This window comes from Lipotes vexillifer, unplaced genomic scaffold (assembly GCF_000442215.2).
Source record: "Lipotes vexillifer unplaced genomic scaffold, Lipotes_vexillifer_v1.1 scaffold22, whole genome shotgun sequence".
In the NCBI taxonomy this organism is placed as follows: domain Eukaryota; kingdom Metazoa; phylum Chordata; class Mammalia; order Artiodactyla; family Lipotidae; genus Lipotes; species Lipotes vexillifer.
In genome coordinates, this window is record NW_006779050.1 from 1768258 (window position 1) to 1790474 (window position 22217).

The window sequence follows — 22217 nt, forward strand, 5'->3', positions numbered from 1 at the left end:
TCCAGAATAAAAACTGTCACTACAAACGTACCTTGAGGTGATGCTGATGGTGGAATTAGCAAATAAGAACATTAAAGTTTCTTAAAGAAAAATGTAGTCTTAGGGGTGGGGAATCTCAGAAAAGTGGAAACTATAAAAAAATTAAATGGAAATTCAAGGACTGTAAAAGTATAGTATCTGAAATGGAAACATTTATTGGATGAACTTAAAAGCAGACTAGAGTTGGAAGAAGAAAAAGGTCAGTGGGTTTTTGAAAACTCAATAGAAATTATTTGAAAAAAAGAAAATAAATGGGAGGAAACGAGCAGAGCCTCAGTAACTTGTGGGCAACGTCAAGCCATCTAACATGTGTAATCGTAGTTCCGAAAAGAGAGAGAGAGAGAGAGAGAGAGAGAGAGAATGTGGCAGAAAAAGTTTTTTTGAAAAATAGTGGTTGAACGTTTTCCAAAATTGGTGAAAAACATCAGCCTACAAATTCAAGAAGCCCAGTAAATATAAGGAAGATAGGGCATCCCTGGTGGCGCAGTGGTTGAGAGTCCACCTGCCGATGCAGGGGACACGGGTTCGTGCCCCGGTCTGGGAAGATCCCACATGCCGCGGAGTGGCTGGGCCCATGAGCCATGGCCACTGAGCCTGCGCGTCCGGAGCCTGTGCTCTGCAACGGGAGAGGCCACAACAGTGAGAGGCCCGCGTACTGCAAAAAAAAAAAAAAGAAAGGAAAGGATAAATTCAAAGAAAACCACAATTAAGCACATAGTCAATCTGCTGAAAATTTATGATAAAGAGAGGAACCTTAAAAATAGAGGGATGGGGAGGGTGAGAGGAAGAGGGAACAATAGGGAAATAATAGGAATGATGGCTGACTTCTCAAGAGCATTATGAACTAGAAGCAACGGAGTAACATTTTTAAGCGAGAAAAAAAGTAAAAACAAGTCTGTAATCTAGAATTGTGTATTCAAGCAAAAATAAAGGTGAAGTAAAGACATTTCAGATAGATGAAAGTTGAGAATTTTATTAGGGAGGAAAAGTTTTTCGGAACCCTCCAGCAGACTTCCCAAGAGATTTTATTATTTGCTTAGGTGCCCATGCTGTAGGGCTGTATGTCAGGGAAGGCTGAGAAAGCAAGGACCCGACATTTTCATCATTTAGGGTGCCGTTTCTGTCATCAAGGAATAGGGAGATCAGGGCAAAGAGAAATCAGTTGTTGTGGAGGCAACTAGCAGTCTTTGCCACCTGTGAATTACTTTTATAATCAGAAAAAAACATGACAAAGCTCTTTGTTATTTGCTACACAGATGCAAGTAAAGCCAAAAATAAGTCACTTGTTGTTCAGTTGGCCATTTACAGATTCTTAGAGGGGTTTATAGGAAACTTTTAGGTATCATCTTATGTTCCTTCTTCCCTGTGCATTCAGTTTCCCGATAATGATGCACGAAAAGATAAATAATATGTCTTGACCTCAGTCTGCTGGGTAGATAGATAGCTCTTACTGATTTTTAGCAGCCGTCTTCTGGGTAGTATATCATCTTTAGAGAGTGAATGAATTTTCTTTAGAAACACTGGTTAGGAAGCAATTAATTCAACTGTGATTGTCAGAAAATACTTTACAGAACAATACTAACAGCAGCAATATTTGTGACTGTCCTTTATTGAGGGCCAGGTGGTGTCCTGAATATTTTCAAAACTCCCAGCAATCTTATGCATTAAGTATTATCATTCTCATTTTTATAAACTGGGAAACTGAGGCTTATATAAGGAAGTTGCCTAAGGGCATTCCCTCACCAAGGGGCAAAGCTAGGATTCAAATCTAGGACAACCTGACTCTAAATAAAGCCTGTGTTCTTAACCAGATACTGATGGCTGTGGGCTGACTTGCATTCTCTGGATGAAAACATATTACCTGTTCAGTAGGTTGTAACTTGACTCACACTAGGCATTCTTGGAAGAGTTACGTGTGATTTGCCTATTCATGGCTGTTAAAATTTAAAAAGTATTCTCATAAGGGAACCATTCACTAAAATATATATTGAAATCATTCAGGTCACCTGCAGGAGAATGCTGACTCCATGTTTGTTGTGTTTACATTTAATTTACTCATTTAACTTCTAAAAGAAGTCAGAGAAGCAGTTTAAATTTCTGGCAATTTTACAAGACAGAATTAGCACTGGTCCCTGTCACCAATATGCTTTTGAAAAATATTCCTAGTTTAATGACCATTTGGCACTTGAATGATTTAAGCATCCAGACATAAATACTTAATGAGAAAAGTAAGTTCACCTAAATTCAGAAAACTTAGACTGCCCTTTTTTTGTGTGTGTGGTATGTGGGCCTCTCACTGTTGTGGCCTCTCCCGCTGTGGGGCACAGGCTCCGGACGCGCAGGCTCAGCGGCCATGGCTGACGGGCCCAGCCGCTCCGCGGCACGTGGGATCTTCCCGGACCGGGGCACGAACCCATGTCCCCTGCATCGGCAGGCGGACTCTCAACCACTGCGCCACCAGGGAAGCCCAGACTGCCCTTTTAATTTAACTCTGTAAGCAGTAGCTCTTTTTCCTGAGGCAGAAAAGATTTTCCATTTAAGTGGAGTTGCAGAGTAGTTAATTGATGATTTGGTTCTGACTGACCCCTTGATAAAAATTCTGAGTGTGAACTAGCAAAGGTCTCCTGTGGGTCTATTGTGAAGGGGCAGAGGGGAGTGAGCCGAAATTTCATGAAGAGCTGAATCTGGGATGGGTGGGCGTATGTGGGGAGCAAAGCATCATGCTTTGCCATCTTGTTCATACAGGACTGTTGCAGCTCAATGCAAGCAGAAGTAATACTGTAGTAGGAAAATAGGTAGTTTATTATAGGGCCTTAGGGTCCTTTCTATTTAGTTGGCTTATGGGGAAAGCAAACTAGGGTAGCGCTCTGGAGGCTTTTTAATGGTCTATGTTTGGAGGTGGCACACATCACTTTGGCTCCCATTCCTTCCACCAGAACTCAGCCATATGGCCACACTGCAAGGGAGACTGAGAATTGTATTAAACTGTGTGTTCAGGAAGAAGAAGGATGGTACAAGGTCCATAGAAACACAGGTATATGGAAAACTAAGCAAGTGGAAAAAAATCAAGACAATTATTAACTCTAGGAAAAACAGACAGTTGTACAAGGAGAGGAATAAAGTAAAGATGATAACAGCTAACATTTGTCGTGTACTTTACTCGATACCGGGTACTATTCTAAGTCCTCACATGTTTCATGTGTTAATTTTCTTAAAAATTGAATGCGATAAATACTGTTGTAATTCCCATTTTACAGATGAATGTTTATTTCACCAAAGTATTGGTATCACTGTATTTCTTGGATAAATTGGATAGGGAATGAGGATAGTGGAGTAAGAGCCAAATATCTTCTTCTTTTTTAAAAAAAAAATTTGTTTATTTATTTATTTATGGCTACGTTGGGTCTTCATTGCTGCCTGCGGGCTTTCTCTAGTTGCCGCAAGCAGGGGCTACTCTTCATTGCGGTGCGTGTGCTTCTCATTGCAGTGGCTTCTCTTGTTGCGGAGAACGGGCTCTAGGTACGCCGGCCTCAGTAGTTGTGGCTTGTGGGCTCTAGAGCACAGGCCTCAGTAGTTGTGACGCACGGGCTTAGTTGCTCCATGGCATGTGGGATCTTTCCGGACCAGGGCTCGAACACACATCCCCTGCATTGGCAGGCGGATTCTTAACCACTGCACCACCAGGGAAGTCCCATATCTTCTTTTATAGTAGGAAATATAAATAATGTGGGAATAATGACTATGTTACAGTTGGTCCTTGAACGACACAAATTTGAACTGTGTGGGTCCACTGATACGCAGGTTCTTTTCAGTAAATACCTACGGTACTACATAGTTTGTGGTTGATTGAATCCATGGATGCAGAACCTTGGGTGCAGAGGGCTGACTGTGAGACATGAGCATCCACAGATATCGAGGATGACAGTATATAATATCTAAAATTAAAGTCAAGATGCAGCAGTGTACACATGCTGCTTAGAAATATAGAGGTAAGGACTTCCCTGGTGGTCCAGTGGTTAAGACTCCGCGCTCTCAATGCATGGGGCCTGGGTTCAATCCCTGGTCAGGGAACTAGAGCCTGCATGCCCCGACTGAAGATCCCGCGTGCCGCAGCTAAGACCCCGTGCACCCAAATAAATAAATAAATAAATAAATAAATATTTAAAAGAAAAAGAAATACAGAGGTAGATATCTGTAGAAACAACTAAAAAAGTTGAAACTCCTCAGGGTGACCAATTCAAGTGTAGGGTATGGGACTGCCCCTGTGCTCTTGTACTTTCTGAGCTATGTTGATAAAAATAAAGTACTTGGTATAAGAGAAACTATCAAGAGATAAAATGAAAGTGATGTGTAGTGGTCATCATTTATACCTCTCTTCACACAGAACTGAGATGGTTTTGTAAATCACTAAATAATGGAGCCATACACTGAAAGGGAGCTAAGACCAAGTTTGTAGACCTGGGTTTGTCCTACACTCTATTGGCCGAGTCACTTAACCTTTGAGGGTTTACTTCCTTCGAGTTTTAATGAGAATGATGGTCTCTTAGTTACTTTAACTTCTAAAGTTCTATAGTTCTAGGTGTTAGACTAACTAATTTTTGTTTTTAAACGGTATTAATGTGAAAGTGTAGGCCTACAGAGGTAGCTTTGGATGCAGCATGGCTATTTAGTCACAACCAACACCTTGTTTTATTCTTACCTAGTATCTTAGGTAGTAATCATTTAGGTGACAGGATTTTCTCAGTACCGGTTTATGTAAATATTCATATAACTTAAATAATTTTCATCCAATTTTTTTAACCTATTAAAGTATAACATAGAGAAAAGTACATACATCCCACTGTACACACAGCTCAGTGAACTCTTACAGTGAACATACTCTGATTACCAGCACCTGGATTGGATCCTGGGTCAAGAAACAACATGACCAGGGACTCCTAGAACTAACATCGAAGTGGTTTAGGCACAGGCTTTTATTTCCAAGGTTGGTCAAAGTATTCAAACTTTCAGTTATAAGATGAGTAAGTTCTGAGGATCTATTGTACAGCATGGTGTTTGTGGTAATAATACTGTATTGCATACTTGAGATTTGCTAAGAGAGTAGATCTTAAGTGCTCTCACCATAGGCACAAAAAGGGAACTGTGCCGTAATGAATGTGTTCATTAACGTGATTGTGGTATTTCACAATGTATATGTATATCAAATCATTGCGTTATAGGCTTTAAATATAAACAGGTTTATTTGTCAATTATACTCAATAAAGCTGCAGAGAAAAAAAGAACATTATCGTTACCCCAGAAGCCCCTTTCAGTTGCCTGTCTCAGAGGATCAACCACTAGCCTGATTTCTAACCAACATATTAGATTTTGAACTATATATAAATGACATCTAGTAGTTGTGTAAAATCCTACACATAGACACAGATGTACATTCACATATCTCTTACCAGTAAAACAAATATATAGATACATATACATAAACATCCATACCATATATACTTTTAGATGTTTTGGAAGGCAAAGTGTTGCCAGTTTTGTTTCTGGCTTCCCAAAGTGAACATTTTAATCTGTTGAGATTTCCTACTGATACTGACTGTATAAGAAGTATATGCATTTATTATCCACTTATTACTTCTAAGTGCTGGTCATAAAATCATGGTTATCTAATAGGAAAATTTTTGTTCTAGGTCCAGTGGCATTGCAGAGCACGGATGGTTGCAGGAGCCAATTTTTACATTGTTGGACGAGACCCTGCTGGCGTGCCTCATCCAGAAACAGGGAAGGGTCTGTATGAGCCAACTCATGGCGCCAAAGTGCTGACCATGGCCCCTGGCCTAATCACCTTGGAAATAGTTCCCTTTCGAGTCGCGGCTTATAACAAGAAAAAGAAGCGGATGGACTACTATGACTCTGAGCAGTAAGCTTTACAGTCTCTGCACGAATCTGTGAAACACTTTGTGCTCTAAGCTGCTCCGAGGGCTTTAACGCATTGTCTCATCTTTACTATAACTTATCAGTGACAAGCTTTGTCGTACCCATTTCAGAGAAAGGCACACCAGGGAAACGAATTTCTCAATATTTCAGAAGTTAGAAGTAGAAATAAAAATTGAATCTGGTTTCATGGTTCATGATCTCAGGAATTTTGTTGTGGAGTGTTTAAGGGCAGTAATGACATTTCTGTCTGCCATATTACTGAGCATATATAAGTGCTTAGGACTTAGTCCCAAGGCCTAGTGATGATTTTGCTGGTAAGCCCAGGGGATCTATGTAATGAGAGTGAGTTTAACTAATATTTGTATAATCGTTGGGTGAACAGGCACTGTCATAATTGCTTTACAGGTATTAATACCTGTAATTAATACCCCATAATAATCCTGTGCAGTAGGTGCAATTATTATCCCCATTTTGTAGGTTGGTAGTAAGCTGAGGGCTACAAAGTTCAAATAACTTGTATAAGGTCACAGAGCCAGTAAATGGCAGCTCAGCACTTGAACTCAAGCAGTATGGCTCCAGAGCCTATGCTCTTGACCACTAAGAGTGCAACTTCTTTCTTCAAAGATCTTAGAAGGAGCAAAAAAATACCAACCTTTTAATACAAATTATTGGTAGTATTGAGCATGCATCTATCTTCCTTTGACTGACAAACTTTTACTGCTATCTATAGATAATGTCAGTACGGACATACCTCGGAGATAACTGTGGGTTCGGTTTCAGACCACTGTAATTAAAGCAAGCATCTCAATCAAGCAAGTCAGACAAATATATTTATTTCCTAGTACATATACAAGTTGTGTTTACACTATACTGTAGTATATTAAGTACGCAATAGCCGTATTTCTAAAAAAAACAATTTACATACCTCAATTAAAAAATACTTTATTGCTAAAAAATAAAGTATTATCTGAGCCTTCAGTGAGTTGTAATGTTTTTGCTGGTGGAGAGTCTTGCTTAGGTGTTGAGGGCTGCTGACTGATCGGATGGTGGCTGCTGAAGTGTGGGGGGCTGTGGTGATTTCTTAAAGCAGAACAACAGTGAAGGTTGCTGCATTGACTGGCCCTTCCTTCCACAAATGGTCTCTCGATAGCGCCCAATGCTGCTTGATAGCATTTGACCAGAAGAGAGCTTCTTTCAAAATTGGAGTCAGTCCTCGCAAACCCTGCCACTGCTTTTTATCAACTAAAGTTTATGTAATATTCTAAATTCTTTGTTGTCATTTAAAAATCTGTACACCATCTTACTGGGAGTAGATTCCACCTCAGGAGACCACTTTCTTTGCTCATCCGTTAGAAGCAACTCTTCATCCGTTTAAGTTTTATTGTGAGATTGCCGCAACTCAGTCACATCTTCAGGCTCCACTTCTGATTCTAGTTCTCTTGCTATTTCCACCACATCTGCAGTTTTTTCCTCCACTGAAGCCTTGAACCCCTCCAGGCATCCATGCGTGTTGGAATCGGCTTCTTCCAAACTCCTGTGAATGTTGGTATTTTGACCTCTTCCCAGGAGTCACAAATGTTCTTAATGGCATCTAGACTGACGAATCCTTTTTAGAAGGTTTTCAATTGACTTTGCCCATGCCCATCAGAGGATTCACTATCTATGGCAGCTATAGCCTTATGAAATGCATTTCTTAAATAAGAAGACTTGAAAGTGGAAATTTAGTCTTTTATCCACAGGCTACAGAATGGATGTTGTGGTAGCAGGCATGAAAATAGCATTAATCTCGTTGTACATCTTAATCAGAGCTCTTCGGTGACCAGGTGCATTGTCAGTGAGTCGTCATATTTTGAAACGAATCTTTTTTTCTGAGCAGTATGTCTCAACAGTGGGCTTAAAATATTCAGTAAACCATGTTGTAAACAGATGTGCTGTCATCCAGGCTTTGTTGTTCCATTTATAGAGCACAGGCAGAGTAGATTTAGCATCATTCTTGAAGACAGTAGGATTTTTGGAATGGTAAATGAACATTGGCTTCAACTTAAAGTCACCAGCTGCATTAGAGAGCCAAAGGACAAGAGAGCCCGTCCTTTGAAGCTTTGAAGCCAGGCGTTGACTTCTGTTTAGCTGTGAAAGTCCTAGATGGCGTCATCTTCCAAGAGAAGGCTGTTCATCTACATGGAAGATCTGTTGTTTAGTGTAGCCACCTTCATTAATGATCTGAACTGGTTCTTCTGGATAATTTACTGCAACTTCTGCCTCAGCACTTGCTGCTTCACCTTGCACTTGTATGCTATGGAGATGGCTTTCCCTTAAATCTCATGAACCAACCTCTGCTGGCTTCAGACTTTTCTTCTTAAACTTCCTCACCTCTCTCAGCCTTCATAGAATTGAAGAGAGTTAGGGCCTCGCTCTGGATTAGGCTTTGGCTTAAAGGAGTGTCGTAGCTGGTTTGATCATCTGTGCAGACCAGTAAAACTTTCTCCATATCAGCAATAAGGCTTGTTTTGCTTTCCTGTCATTCATGCGTTCACTGGAGCAGCACTTTTAATTTCCTTCAAGAACTTCTCCTTTGCACTCAACAGCTTGGCTGTTTGGCACAAGAAGCCTAGCTTTCAGCCTGTCTTGCTTTTCAACATGCCTTCCTCACTAATAAGCTTAATCATTTCTAGCTTTTGATTTAAAGTGAGACACGTGCAATTCTTCCTTTGACTTGAAAACTTAGAGGCCATTGTAGGGTTATTCACTGACCTAGTTTCAATATTGTTGTGTCTCAGGGAATAGAGAAGCCCAAGGAGAGGGCGAGAGACTGGGGAACTGCCAGTTGTGGAGCAGTCAGAACACACACATTTATTGATCAAGTTCACCATCTTACACGGGCGTGGTTCACGGCGCTCCCAAACCATTGCAATAGTAACATCCAAGATTAAAAATCACCAAATAAAATAATAATGAAAAAGTTCGAAATATTGTGAGAATTACCAAAATGTGACACAGAGACACGAAGTGAGCAAATGCTGTTGGAAAAATGACGCTAACAGACTTGCCTGATGCAGGGTTGCCACAAACCTTCAATATGTGAAAAACGCTACAAAATGAAGTGCAATAAATGACACTCTGTAAACTTAGAGTGGCAGTGTGAGGCTCTAGAGTCAGAAGGTATGAGTGCTAGTCCTGTGCTTCCTGTGTGACTTGAGATTCCTGTGTCACCTCTGGCCTTGTTCCTTCATCTCTACAATGATGGCAGTGGATGAGTTGATTCCCTTCTAGCTCAAAATCTGTCGCCATTTCCAGGAATCGTAGCTCCTAGTTATTTTTACATTAGTAGGTGCTTCATGCTTTGTTGATTGATGCTTATTTAGTACAAATTACATCTGCTTATTTAGTACCCCTGCTTTTTTAGTATAAATTGCAATTCATGTTCAGCAAGTCGTTGTCTCTCAGTATCTGGGTGGGGGATCGGTTCCAGGACCCCCTCACAGGTAACAAAATCTGCAGATGCTCAAGTCCCTTATATAAAATGGTGTATAGTATTTGTATGTAACCTACACACATCCTCCTCTCTACTTTAAATTACCTCTAGAGTACTTATAATATCTAATACAATATAAATGCTGTGTAAATAGTTGTAAATACAATGTAAATGCTATGTAAATAGTTGCCTGCCCATGATAAATTCAAGTTTTATTTTTGGCTTTTTGTAGTTTTGTGGCATCAGTAGTTATTTCTCCTCATTCATTTCTTATTTTGTTTATTTGGGTCCTCTCTCTTTTCTTCTTGGTGAGCCCGGCTAGAGGTTTGTTGATTTTGTTTACCCTTTCAAAAAACCCGCTCTTGGTTTTACAGGTTTATATTTTGGAACTTTCTGGAATTTTCCCCTTACCTCCAGATGTTTTCAGTCAGAGGTTGATTGAATCCTTGGATGTGGAAACCATGGATATAGAGGGTTGGCTCTATTTTTAATTTATGTTTTATCAGTTCACCTCTACTGGCAGGTGCTAATTAAAAACTGACTGAGTCTAATAACTTCTAATCTGAGAGCGCTCATCCTTTTTCCCTTGATACTGTGCAGTTGACTGTGCATTCAGGAATAACGCTGATCCTAACCCTGTGTCCTCATTTGTTGTAGCCTTTTTTGTAATGGTGCAGACAAGAAGGAAAAAGAAACTTTAAAAATCAACACATTCTCTTGTTTCTGAAAGGGACATAAAATTTGGTGTCATTTAATTAAATAATAAGTTATCTGGATAAAGAAATACTACTGTTAACAATGGAGTTTGAGGGATTTGTTGTCTTCTCACTTAATGATAATAATTCTGGAGAAACTGCATAATTTTAGATGATAGCAGTCTTCTCTGAGTGATGGACTGTAGCAATATACAGGAAAACCTTACGAGTCAATGAACAGAAAAGGCTTATTGGATAGCTGGTTTGGGGAAATATGAAAGAACTCCTGACTGTTCCCAATAGCCTTGGTGTGGCCACTCGAGACTATTATTTTCTGAACATCCAAGCTGTGGCCCAGGTTATAGTATACATCAGAACCACACCATGAGAAGAATTTGCAATAAACCAGAATATTTTTACCCTTGTACAAAATCAGGGTTTGCCAATACCTAGAAATAGCTCTAAATTGTGGCATGTTTTGTTTTACCCTAAATATAAATGTGTGTGTGTTTATGTATGCGTATGTCTATATATATATATTTATATACATACATACACACATTCTACAATTTCACTGTCTAAAAAGAAGTGCAGTTATAAAAGTGATGTGCTGAGAGTTGTAAATGGACTTTTTCTACCAAAGAGATGCCTTACAAGCTTAAAGAAAATTTCTTTAAAGAAAAAGCAATTAGCGTAAACCTTGAACTATATTACTGCAGAAGGTGATTGAAAGTACAAATTAAATGTTAAGGAAAATAAAAAAGTTTCAAATATAGGTCTGTCCTTCTGTGGTTCAAAATATGTAGGGCCAGCATCAGAGATTTTAATTTCCTTAGTCTGGAGAGAGGATTACCCGTTGACAGTTCTTTTGAAAGCTCCCCCCCACCCCGCTGCCCACCACAGAGGGTAGCCTTGCCTTCCTACAAATCTGTAGACTGTATAGTGTCAGAGATGGAATTCTGAGCAGGGCAACCCTTCACTTCTCACCCAGCATGCAGTTTGTTTGTATACTTTGTGTACAAGATGTTTGAGCATAACCTTGTTCTGAAAGTAACAATCACTTATAGAGTGAGGGGTGAGAAATAGAATTGTTCTGCTAGTGGCCAAATGCTTAAAACTTAGGTGAGTTTCCATTTTGATGAGTTAAGGAAGCAAAACTAAATAGAGTTGAGCTTTTCTTTTACACTTCTTGTGCCGATGTGTTTCCTTACTGTGGTTTCTTTGCGTGATCAGCTGATTTAATCACACACAGGTTCCTAGAACCCATCTGTATGTAGCTTAATGATGTGCTGGGAAGCCCTTGATAACTTTCATGTTTTGTTAAATCTGTGTAATATTTCTTTAAGTCTCTCTTTTAATCATTCAAAACCTAAATAATTACATCAGTTCTCATAAGATTTTCCAGTGATGAATTCTATATTAGTTGCATGACTGGCTCATTTTCTTGGAATTTTTTTTGAGTTACCAAATCTTTATAAATTGTAACTTGGGAAGCTTTAAAACTGCCTTAGTTTTCTAATTTTTTATATTTATGTTCAAATATAATTAAGTTGATGGGATATGTTGGAAAGTGATTAAAATTTTGTGGAAAGGCGATAGTCTTTGATGTAGTGAGAAAACACAGTTATTAATTATGCACATATGACGTTGTCTTATGTGTGATTAATGGATGTCATTCAGTGCCAGATTTTATGTAATTAATGATTTTGTAGCTTTTGATTTGATTAAATAGCAGTGTAAGGCAAGGCTTAGGGAGAAAGAAACAAACTTCATCAAGATTACAGGCAAGATATTATTAAGAATTATGATAAAAATCATCTGTTTATACTTAGGAAGTTAAGTAGGTTCATATTAGCTGTAATAATGACTCAAGGAAATTTACTTTTAGGAGGACAAGATTGAAGCCCATTCTTTCAGATATTACAAACTTTTAGAGATAATTCAGCTATTTCTATTTTTTTCTCCTTTGTATTTGGATAGATAAATGCAAACTTTTGGTTGAGATTATTGAAGTAGCACCTCACCAAAAAGAGAGAGAGTGCACATGACTGAGAGTGCCTGGTGGAAATGGGTCAGTGCAGGGGCAGGTGGACAGAAATGTTTGCTGTCTGGTTATTTCCATGTTATCAGTAGAGTACTTCTTTCATACTTTTTAATGCTGGAGTATACCTTAAATCATGTACTATTAGTGTCTTTTTTTTTTTTTTTGCATCGTGTGGGCCTCTCACTGTTGTGGCCTCTCCCATTGCGGAGCAACAGGCTCCGGACGCGCAGGCTCAGCGGCCTTGGCTCACGGGTCCAGCCGCTCCGTGGCATGTGGGATCTTCCCGGACCGGAGCACGAACCCGTGTCCCCTGCATCGGCAGACGGACTCTCAACCACTGCGCCACCAGGGATGCCCCTGTTAGTGTCATTTTTTAAAAGCATTCTACTTAGAGGCATCCTTCAAGGCATTTCTCATATATTCTTAACTTCTTATATTTACTTTCTACAGGAAAGCTCATCTGTTCTAGTGGTTTCTGTGTGGTGACTCTTAAAGCTATTCCTCAGTGTTTCCAGGTTGCTAATTATGTGTTAGTTTTCTATTGCTGTGTAACAACTTGACACAAATTTAGTGGCTTAAAACGTTACTCATTTCTTACCTCACAGTTCCTTAGGTCAGAAGTCTGGGTGGGCCAAGCTGCACTCTCTGGCCAGGCTGAGCTCTTATCTGAAGGCTGTGAAAAGAATCAACTTCCAAGATGACTCTTGTTGGCAGAATTCAGTTCCTTAACGGGTTTAGGACTGAGCTCCCCATCTTCTTACTGGCTATCACAGTGGCGGGGGGATTGCTCTCTGCAGCTAGAAGCCACATTGAGAGTCTTCCTTGTGGGCCCACTCATCTCAGCAGTAGAACCTCCCTCAGGTCAAATCGCTCTCAGGCTTCAAATCTCTGACTACTGCTGTCATCTGAGAATATTTGCTTTTAGAGAGCTTTAGTGATTAGGTTAGGCCCACTCAGATAATTTCACTATTTTAGGTCAATTGATTAGCAACGTTAATGGCATCTGCAAAATTCCTTTTGCCATATAAGGACATATCATGGTAGTAACACCATGGGGTGAAGGTCATGAAGGCCATCTTAGAATTCTATCTACCACGCTAATGGGTGTTTTCTGCTTAGATTTCTTGTTATTATTTAAAATGCCCAGAAGCAACTTTACCTTCCCCCTCATATATCTCCAAGTCTTAAATTTCCTTAGTTACTTGTTCTCCCCGTTGTGTAGAATCTTGAAGTCCTTTATCCTTCCACCTCACTCTTCACATCCAGGTCTTGTCATATTGACCCCTGAAATATTTCTTGTGTGAATTCTTTTCTTTTTCTTTCTTGCTATGTAGTCTTTGCCATACATAAATATTTCTGTTAGAGTACTGGGGAACTGTCTTTTCCATTCATTAAATAAATTCCACTTATTAATTTTGATGTTTCTTTTAAAAACTTTTAGAAGTCTGACTGTAACTGCATGAACTTGCCAGTGAATCTTGTCCTGTGTTTGTAGATTTTGCACATATTTTATTGCAGGGGGTTATTGCATAACCATTAACTGATAAGGTCTAATTTAAAATCTGTTGCATTGTCTTTTCTTACTGTACATTTTAATCATAATTAGGGACATAATACTATGTATATTTTTGAAAGTCAATTTATATACTTTATATATGCTGTGTCTTGTTTTAAAGTCAACATGTTACATTGAAATTAGTATAAAACTTTCCAACTTTGCTATGCTTTATTCATTTATTAACTATTTGTTGAGTCTTTACTACGTACATGTCATTGCTAAATGTGGGCACTGTGGTTGGAAAAAGCAGATATTGTTGTTGCCTTCATAGGACTTACATTCTAGAGAAGACAGACAGTAAACCACTTAAGGATGGCATGTGCTTTGCAGAAGACTTGTGGGAAGCTCTGCTAGCACTTGTGTGACCAAGTCTGGGTTATCAGGGATGGGTTCCTGGAGCAAGAGACATTTGAGCTGAGCTCCAAAAGATGAGTAAGGCATTCGCTTGGTAAAGAAGGAGGTAATAGCATTCTGGACAAAGGGATAAGTGCATGCAAAGGTGCTGAGGTGAGATAGACTCAGAGGGTTTGGGAAGAAGGCCAGGGTGGGCTGGAAAAGAGTGAAAGGCGGACGATGAGACGGGGACGAGATGAGGCAGCTCTTTGAAAGGTACAAACTGGAATAGATTTTGAAAAGTTAGTGTGTTGTTACCATGTACATTAAATATTAGGAAGTTCAGGTTTTTGGTAATTAGGTAAGTTGGATTATACAGGTTGATTCTCCTGAGAAATTAACTAAAAATTCTGGATAAAGGAAAACGTTTTCATAAAAGTATTGTGGTGCTGATAAGATGATAAGAACTGTGAGGTTAAGCCACTAAATGAAGGTTAGAACTTCAGGTAGGTTGAGTGTTGAAGTTGCTTTTGTCCTGGTTGACCTAGCAGATTTGAGTGCTGATTCCCATGGTCTTGCCCGAGGTGGGGAGTCCCAACAGGAGACGCTCCCATTAAGCTGATGCTCCCTCCCACCGTAGGTAGTTAAGAGAGAATCTGAAGTGAACCCCACCCATTCCCCTACCCCAGGAGACTGAGCACAGCCCTGAGCTTGAGGCTTCAAAGCTCAGAACTGTTCACATGGGCCAAACTCATACTACCCGGGTTGTATCAAAACAAAACAGATAAACAACCGAAAAGCCCTCAAGCCATGAAATTAGTTTTTGGTGGTTCTTAACTGGGCATGCCCCTAAATATTCAGCAGAAGCAAATGTAGACTGTCGCTAGAGCATTACTCCTTTGTCCTAGACCTCAGTTTATTCCCACAAATAATTATACAAGTGTAATGAACAGCTTAAGTAAAAAATGGTAAAGTGTACAAGGAAACATAGCACCAAAGCAAGGAAAAAAACAAAAAGGGAAACTACAGTTGGCACAAGCAGACCTGCAGAGACTTCACATACTAGAATTACCAGACATGGATTACACAGTAACTATACTTGCAGTGTTTATTAAAACCAAAACAAGTTTGAAACTACTACGTGGCACGTAAAAGTATGGAAATGACCTAGCAGTATAGAAAAGAGAAATATGGGAGGGAAGTCAGTGTGAAGGTGTGCATTAGTGCAGGCAAGAATTAATGAAATGATGGTGTAGGTTTAGGTAGCTTGCAACAGGGGGATTGGAAGAAAGATGAGTAGGCATTCCCTGGAAACTTCTTGTTTGACTGAATGTCTGATAGGAGCTGTTCTCTAGCTTTTATTTATAAGATTTTTGAGGGGAGGAAAACATGATGAATTAAGGATTTTGATAAATTAGTTCGAGACAATTAAATTTTTCATGTATTTCTGTTGGTCTTTGGTTTGGAAACAAAAATTGTTACATTTGTCATGCATGATGCCATGCTTTTTGGCTCCTGGAAAGAAAGCCATAACTAACTAATTATCTGGTTTTGAACAGATGATTTGTATTTGAAGAGAATTCTTAGTGTTTTTATGTATACTGCATTATATATGAGTTTCTTTCGAGTTAAATGAAAGGTAGTTAGCCCCCAAATAGTTAATTAGATTCACTTATAAGTTACTAGCATTATTTTTAGTTCTATCAGAGAAGAAGCTCCCCTTTGCGTCTCTGATTGCTTATCATCTAATTAGTATTTTTTAAAAAGCTGGTCTAATTGAATATGAACTTCTGAAAGATAAAATTGAAGGCCCCTGGGCTGACCCCAGCTTCTTGTCTGAACAGCTTGTGCTGGTGGCTCTGATGGCCACATATGTGGACTGAGAGACAGCAGATATTTGTAAAGAATTAAAATCTTCAACAAGTGGCCAAGAGCTGTTGTACTTTGCAGTTGGGCAAGATGCTGGCCATATGTAGTTGTGTGTCCCACATGGGACAAGATGCTGGACCCACAGGGTCCCACATAGTCTGCTGGATGGTGTGCTCTTTCTGTCCTTGCGTTCTAACCCCTTCCCCTTCAGTTGTTTCTTTTTGTTTGTTTTTTGTTTTTTGGTGTGTGTGTGTGTTTTAAGAGGAGGCGTTCTGTCAGCTGTGGATTGTAAGAATCTGTGACCAAGTGGTTTTGAAAAGGGAAGGAAGAAAAAAAACAGACTTGCATTTCCTTTTTCAGGTGCCATGGAGATGGGTCAACGAGTGTAATTAGATGGACTAGCTAGAGTTGCTTTGTAGTGAAAGACTAAGGTTTAGTAGCCTTTTCTGCTTCTGCCAGATTCCCGATTACTCACAGGTAAAGTTCAGAGCTAGTTTTAGAGCATTCCACAGATGCCTCAGTTTTTACTTGATTTATTTTTTTCTGTAAAATGCTATCCATTTAAAGATGTAATTGTGAAAACTGTGATTAGATTACAGATAGTGACTCTAGTGTCAACTCCTTGCACCTGACTTCTGATAAAAAGTAAAATCCTCATGTGAGGGATAGAAATACAAGTCTGAGGCAGAGGGAAATAAATGTGTTTTCCGTAGCCAGGGTGGAGTGGAACCACCAGCATGTGGCAGCAGAAACTCCCGTTTCATGTGTTGAAGAAATGCTTGTGGCATGCGGGGCAGATGGAGTGTGAAATAGTGTCAGGAAAAGAGGTACCCAGGGACTTTGGTTTTAAAATTCAATTTCAGAAGGAATGCAAGCAGACTTCTGGGTTTCAGACTGTTTGGCATTCTGAGGAAAGAAAGGACTTTAATTGGTCTGGCTTTTTTCCTTTAATCACAAAGTCAGGACAGAGTCATTCTACAACCTGCTCCCTCGTGTCTTTTTCATTGCCCCATCAGGAACAGGTACTTTATGCATGGGACACAGGGTTTCCTTTCTGAATTCAAAATTTTAAATTGACATGGCCAGAAAGATCGACGGTCATAATTTTCCTTAATGACACTTATTTAGGGAATTGATAAGTGACCCTCCTAAGGAACTAAAACATTCAAGCAATATTTGTCAGCTGAGCTAACCAGTTTTCCATCAGGTTGGAATGAGGGTTTTTTAGATGCAATTGGAGAGATCTGGACCCCTCCACACCCTTGACTTCCTCTCCAGATGCTGCTTTGCTGAGCCCTGCCCTGAGGGGTAACCTCTCTAGCCTAGAGATAGTCACCAAACTGTGTTGATGGATCCTGTTATCAGTTCATTCCCACACAGGTTCTGTTTACCCACAGGAGACAACCTTACATTTTTATTGAGAAGGTTGAGACCATCTTGCATTAACCGCCTCATCTTTTTCTAACTCCACGTCATCACTATTTCTTCTTTTCTTCATTTTTCACCCTCCTTGTCAGAGCTCCTTTCTCTGTGTTCTTCATCCCAGACTTCTCCATCTTTCATTTCTTTCGTGTTACCGTCTCCTGGCTTTCATCCTCCTCCCTTTTCTCATTCTATGCCACTTATTTTCTTCTGCCTATACACATGCTAAGACCTCCCTTTTCTTGTAAAAAAAAAAAAAAAAATCTTTTCTCCACTGTGTGTCTCTGCCACTTTACCCTTCCATCTCTTTCCTTCATCATCCACTGAAACTCCTTGATTAAAGAAAATTTAAATTCTGATTCGTTTATCCAGTGGATTTTTCCGCCCTCCATGGTCATCTTCCTTAGCCCCTCTCTGGCCTTCACATTAAAATTTTTTCTTTTTCCATGACCTGCATATAATCATCTTGGTTTTCTTCTTACTCTTTCGACAGATGCTTTCCCTTTTGGCAAGTCTTCTTTCTTGGAGAGCTTATCCATTTTCTCAAACTGGGTTTTCATTTTAGTGTTGATAAATTTAAAAATTACGTTTCTAACCCCAACCTTTCCTGAATTTTTTGGAAATCTCCTCTTATAGTCTTGCTTTTTTCCTAGACCCATCTCACATGCAGTCAATTTCTTTTTCTCCCCTTAAGTTTGTAGTCATTTATGTAAGAGAAAGATGATAGCTTACTTCATATTTGAACTATTGTAACCAACACTTCTGCATGGGCCAGGCTATTACAGTAGATTTGACTTTTCTTGCACATTGAACACATGATAGAAGTGGGAGATACTCCCTAGATTTAAACTACTTGAATCCATCTTGCTTTGGAGCAATATCTGTTAAACTTTCCTTTTCTTCGGTCATCTTTGAAAATGTGAGCAGACATTTAAAAGATGTTTTACCTAAGAAGATGAGAGCTGTTGAAATATCGAGTTGAATGTATATCTTCCTGTCTTTCTGGTAGTGCAGGGAATAGAAGAGCGGACAGGTGACTAGGGGAAGGTGTCACATGCCTGAGTTAAGGAAGTACTGACTTCTGCTTAATAGCAAGAGATGGGATTAAAAAGCATTAACGTTGGGCTTCCCTGGTGGCGCAGTGGTTGAGAATCTGCCTGCTAATGCTAGGGGACACGGGTTCGAGCCCTGGTCTGGGAGGATCCCACATGCCACGGAGCAACTAGGCCCGTGAGCCACAACTACTGAGCCTGAGCGTCTGGAGCCTGTGCTCCACAACAAGAGAGGCCACGAGTGAGAGGCCCGCGCACCGCGATGAAGGGTGGCCCCCACTTGCCACAACTAGAGAAAGCCCTCGCACAGAAACGAAGACTCAACACAGCAAAAATAAATAAATAAAATTAATAAAAGGCAGAATAGGTGATAGTGTGCCCCGAGCACACTATAAAAAAAAAAAAAATTAAAATTTCTGGTGAATTTTTCATGTTATCATTAAGTTAGAAAATTCTTTATCCACAAGTTTGGGCACGAACCTGTGTCCCCTGCATCGGCAGGCGGACTCTCAACCACTGCGCCACCACGGAAGCCCACTTTTTTATATTCTTATCCTATATGTGTAGCATTCCAGAATAAAACTCTCAGACTCTTAGGTGTTTCAGAGTGGGGTAGGACATTCATTAAAGTCTGGGTACCTCACTGGGGAGTTGGAGAGGCCAGAATTAGGGACAGCAGCAAATATGAGAGGGAAACCTAGATCCAGGACCAAGAGTCAAGTTGATATTAGGAACTAACAGATAGTGGGCAGGCCTAAGGACAGGCCAGATGGAAGATACGTAGAGGCTGGTGATAATATGACCAAGTCCAATGTTCAGAAGACCAGTGAGCAGTCGGGTCATTGAGCACACAGACAATGCAAATTAGAAAAGCAGGAGAGGCCAGAAACTGGGGCACACTGGATCATGAGGAAATCACAATAATTCTTCCTTGGTCTGGAGCTCAGTCCTACCAGGTGGACAACCCAAGAGCTCACAGATAGACTAAGTGAACCAGGTCCCCCCAAATAAAGTGGAGGTGAGCAAGGTCAAGAGAGAAGCTAGATCGGAAGATGACTATTGAAGAGGTTATGAAGGGGCATGAGAAACCTCTAGTGGGAATAGTCCAGATTTAGAGGAAAGGGAATATATAAGGAGCTCAGATGAACCACAGCAATCAGAAAGCCCTTCTTGCCCTTTTTTGGCCAGAGGATGGATGGAGACTAATGACTTGTATAAGACTCTAAATGGTTCTATATTGAATAAAAATTTTCTGTACATATACCTTTTCATTCATATTTCACCAAATATTTATTGAGTTCCTAGTTAGAAAGCTAATAAAGTACTTGATCACTGGTCGTTATTGACTGAATATGCGGTATGTCCCAGCACTGTTCAGATATACTGTTTGCTGCTGATGTCTGTCCTTTAGGGGTGAATTAATAGCCATGGTAACTCCTGTTGGGCCAGAATAGGGAGTGTAATGCTATGTCAGCATCCTGTTTATCTGCTGTCATCAGGGCAGTGTTCTAAATGATTGAGGTTTCAGATCCGTTAAAGGTCACATTATTTAAAATTATTTAAATCACTTTTGGATAGAGATTTTAAAAGTAAGGTCTTATTGATAATATATTGTTTTAAATTTTATTTTGATATTGATGATATTGTAGAAGTATCATCGTAGGAAACTGCAGAAAAAATCATGACAAAACGAAAAGCACCTGTGATGCCACTTCGTAGAAATCACCACTGTTAACGTTCGGGTGTATTTCTTTATGATCGTCTCCTCCCCGCACCCCCTTATTTTAACAAAATTGCATTGGTATATATTGTATATAAAGTTCTGCGTCCTGATTATTTCACTTCCCATTATTACATTGTGAACATTTTACCCGATCTTTAACTATACTTTAATGATTATGTAATTCTGCTCAGGACTGTACCACAATTTACTTAGACCTTCAACTGTTAGATTATTTACGACGTTTTTACTATCATAAAACAGTTTTCAGACAGCTGTCTTTATGCATAATGTTCGTTGGCATCTCTGATTATTTCCTTTACGTAGATTCCTAGAAGTGTGATTATTAGCTAAAATGTACCTGGCATACCTCTAGAAACAAGGGGCACTCGCAGTTTATGATTTCACTCAAATCGCCAAGTGGGGATGGAACATACAGTCGCTGACTAGGAGTAAACAGGGGATGTGATCTGGTGGCTTGAGTGACCCAGAACTCTTGCTCTGTTCTTGGGTCTGCTATCTAGTCGGTTCCCTTGTTTGAGAGAAGAGGTTGAAATTACCGATAGACGGTATGTGTCATAGCCATAGGTGCTCTGTGCTTAATGGTCTAAGGGCTTTTGTGTGTTTTTGTAGGTGTGAAGGTGAAAAGAACTAACACTACCTTTGTGTAATAGCTTATCAATGGAATAATATTAATTATTGCTACTTATGTGCCATTGTTATTTTTTAAGTTCCAGTTTTTCTCTTAATGTTCCAAAATGCATTTAGCTTTCCAGATTCAGACTTCCTAAAAAGTTTTCAATATGTGCACCTAAATTACATGTTTTTCTAAAAGAAAAAATTTCTATTTCTAAATTATTAGTTGCCAGGGGTTGGGGAGGAGGGAGGGAAATGGGTATGTCTATAAAAGGGCATCCTGAGGGATCATTATTGTATTTTTGTTGTTTTTTTTTTGGTAAGTTTTGATAGTGTGGTGTTTTTTGCTCAATGACAAACTTAAAATCAGGTTGATATTCATAAGTAGTACATTTCATCCAGATATTTTTTTCATTAAGCTTGTCTTCCATGAATAGAAGGAACGAATGCTTTTTTTAAAATTTCACTATAACTAAGTTTTTAAAAATGTGAAACATTTTTCTTTTTTGACTCTCCCTTTCAGCCATGAAGACTTTGAATTTATTTCAGGAACACGAATGCGCAAACTTGCCCGAGAAGGCCAGAAACCTCCTGAAGGTTTCATGGCTCCCAAGGCCTGGACCGTGCTGATGGAATACTACAAATCCTTGGAGAAAGCTTAAGCTGTTAACCCAGTCATTTCACCTTTGACACCTCGCTGAGTAACAAAAGGGGACCATGTAGTTACTGTTGGCATTTCTTTGTGGTGGCATCTGTATGGACATGCTTCCTAAAAACAGACCCTTTTCCTTAACTAGCATCAGTTTTGGTCTGCCTTATGAGTTCTGTTCTGAACTAGTGTAACACACTCCTGGTTTTAATGTATCTTTTCCACTTACTATAGTTAAATATTCCTACAATACAGTCTTTTTGTAATATATTTATGCTTCTGTCTCATGATTTTTTCAAGCTGTTATATCAGTAACCAATAGTATACACATTGAATCTCACTTTTCATCTCTTGAAAAAAGAAGAAAAAATCCACTAAACAATAAACTTGGCTAGACCTTGTTTTGGGAATTTTACAAGACGTCTGCAGCATTTAGATTTTTTTTTTTCTGCATTGAAAGTACAAACTGCTTGCTTCCTTCCTTCCCATCAGCTATTGATCTCTCAACTGTTATAATCTAAAGTATATTAATATCTATGTAAGCCCTGAACGAACTTTATTCAATAAAATTAAACTTTTTGGCTTCTTATTTATGTGACTTTTTAAAAATATTGTTTTGTTTACACATACTTTATCCTTCTTGTGAAGAAATTTCTGATGGGGAAGGGAAAATACAGGCGTCAGGCGTCTTTCATTACTGGAATCTATTGATAATAATTAGTTCCAAGCACTGTTTCATAGTGAATTTTTAAGTGGGAAAATAATAATGCATTCTCATTCCATCCAAAAACTCA

The 22217-nt window shown here is 39.4% G+C and overlaps 1 protein-coding gene across 1 annotated transcript in view; it reads left to right on the forward strand.

Moving 5' to 3' along the window:
* The window catches only part of PAPSS1 (3'-phosphoadenosine 5'-phosphosulfate synthase 1), a 109297-nt gene extending 87285 nt beyond the window's left edge, over nt 1–22012 (forward strand). The window contains 2 exon segments of the mRNA XM_007472394.1: nt 5727–5956; nt 21298–22012. Of these exon segments, the coding sequence (XP_007472456.1) occupies nt 5727–5956; nt 21298–21436 (369 nt within the window). The 3' untranslated portion in view covers nt 21437–22012.
* Nucleotides 22013–22217: the final 205 nt, after the last annotated feature.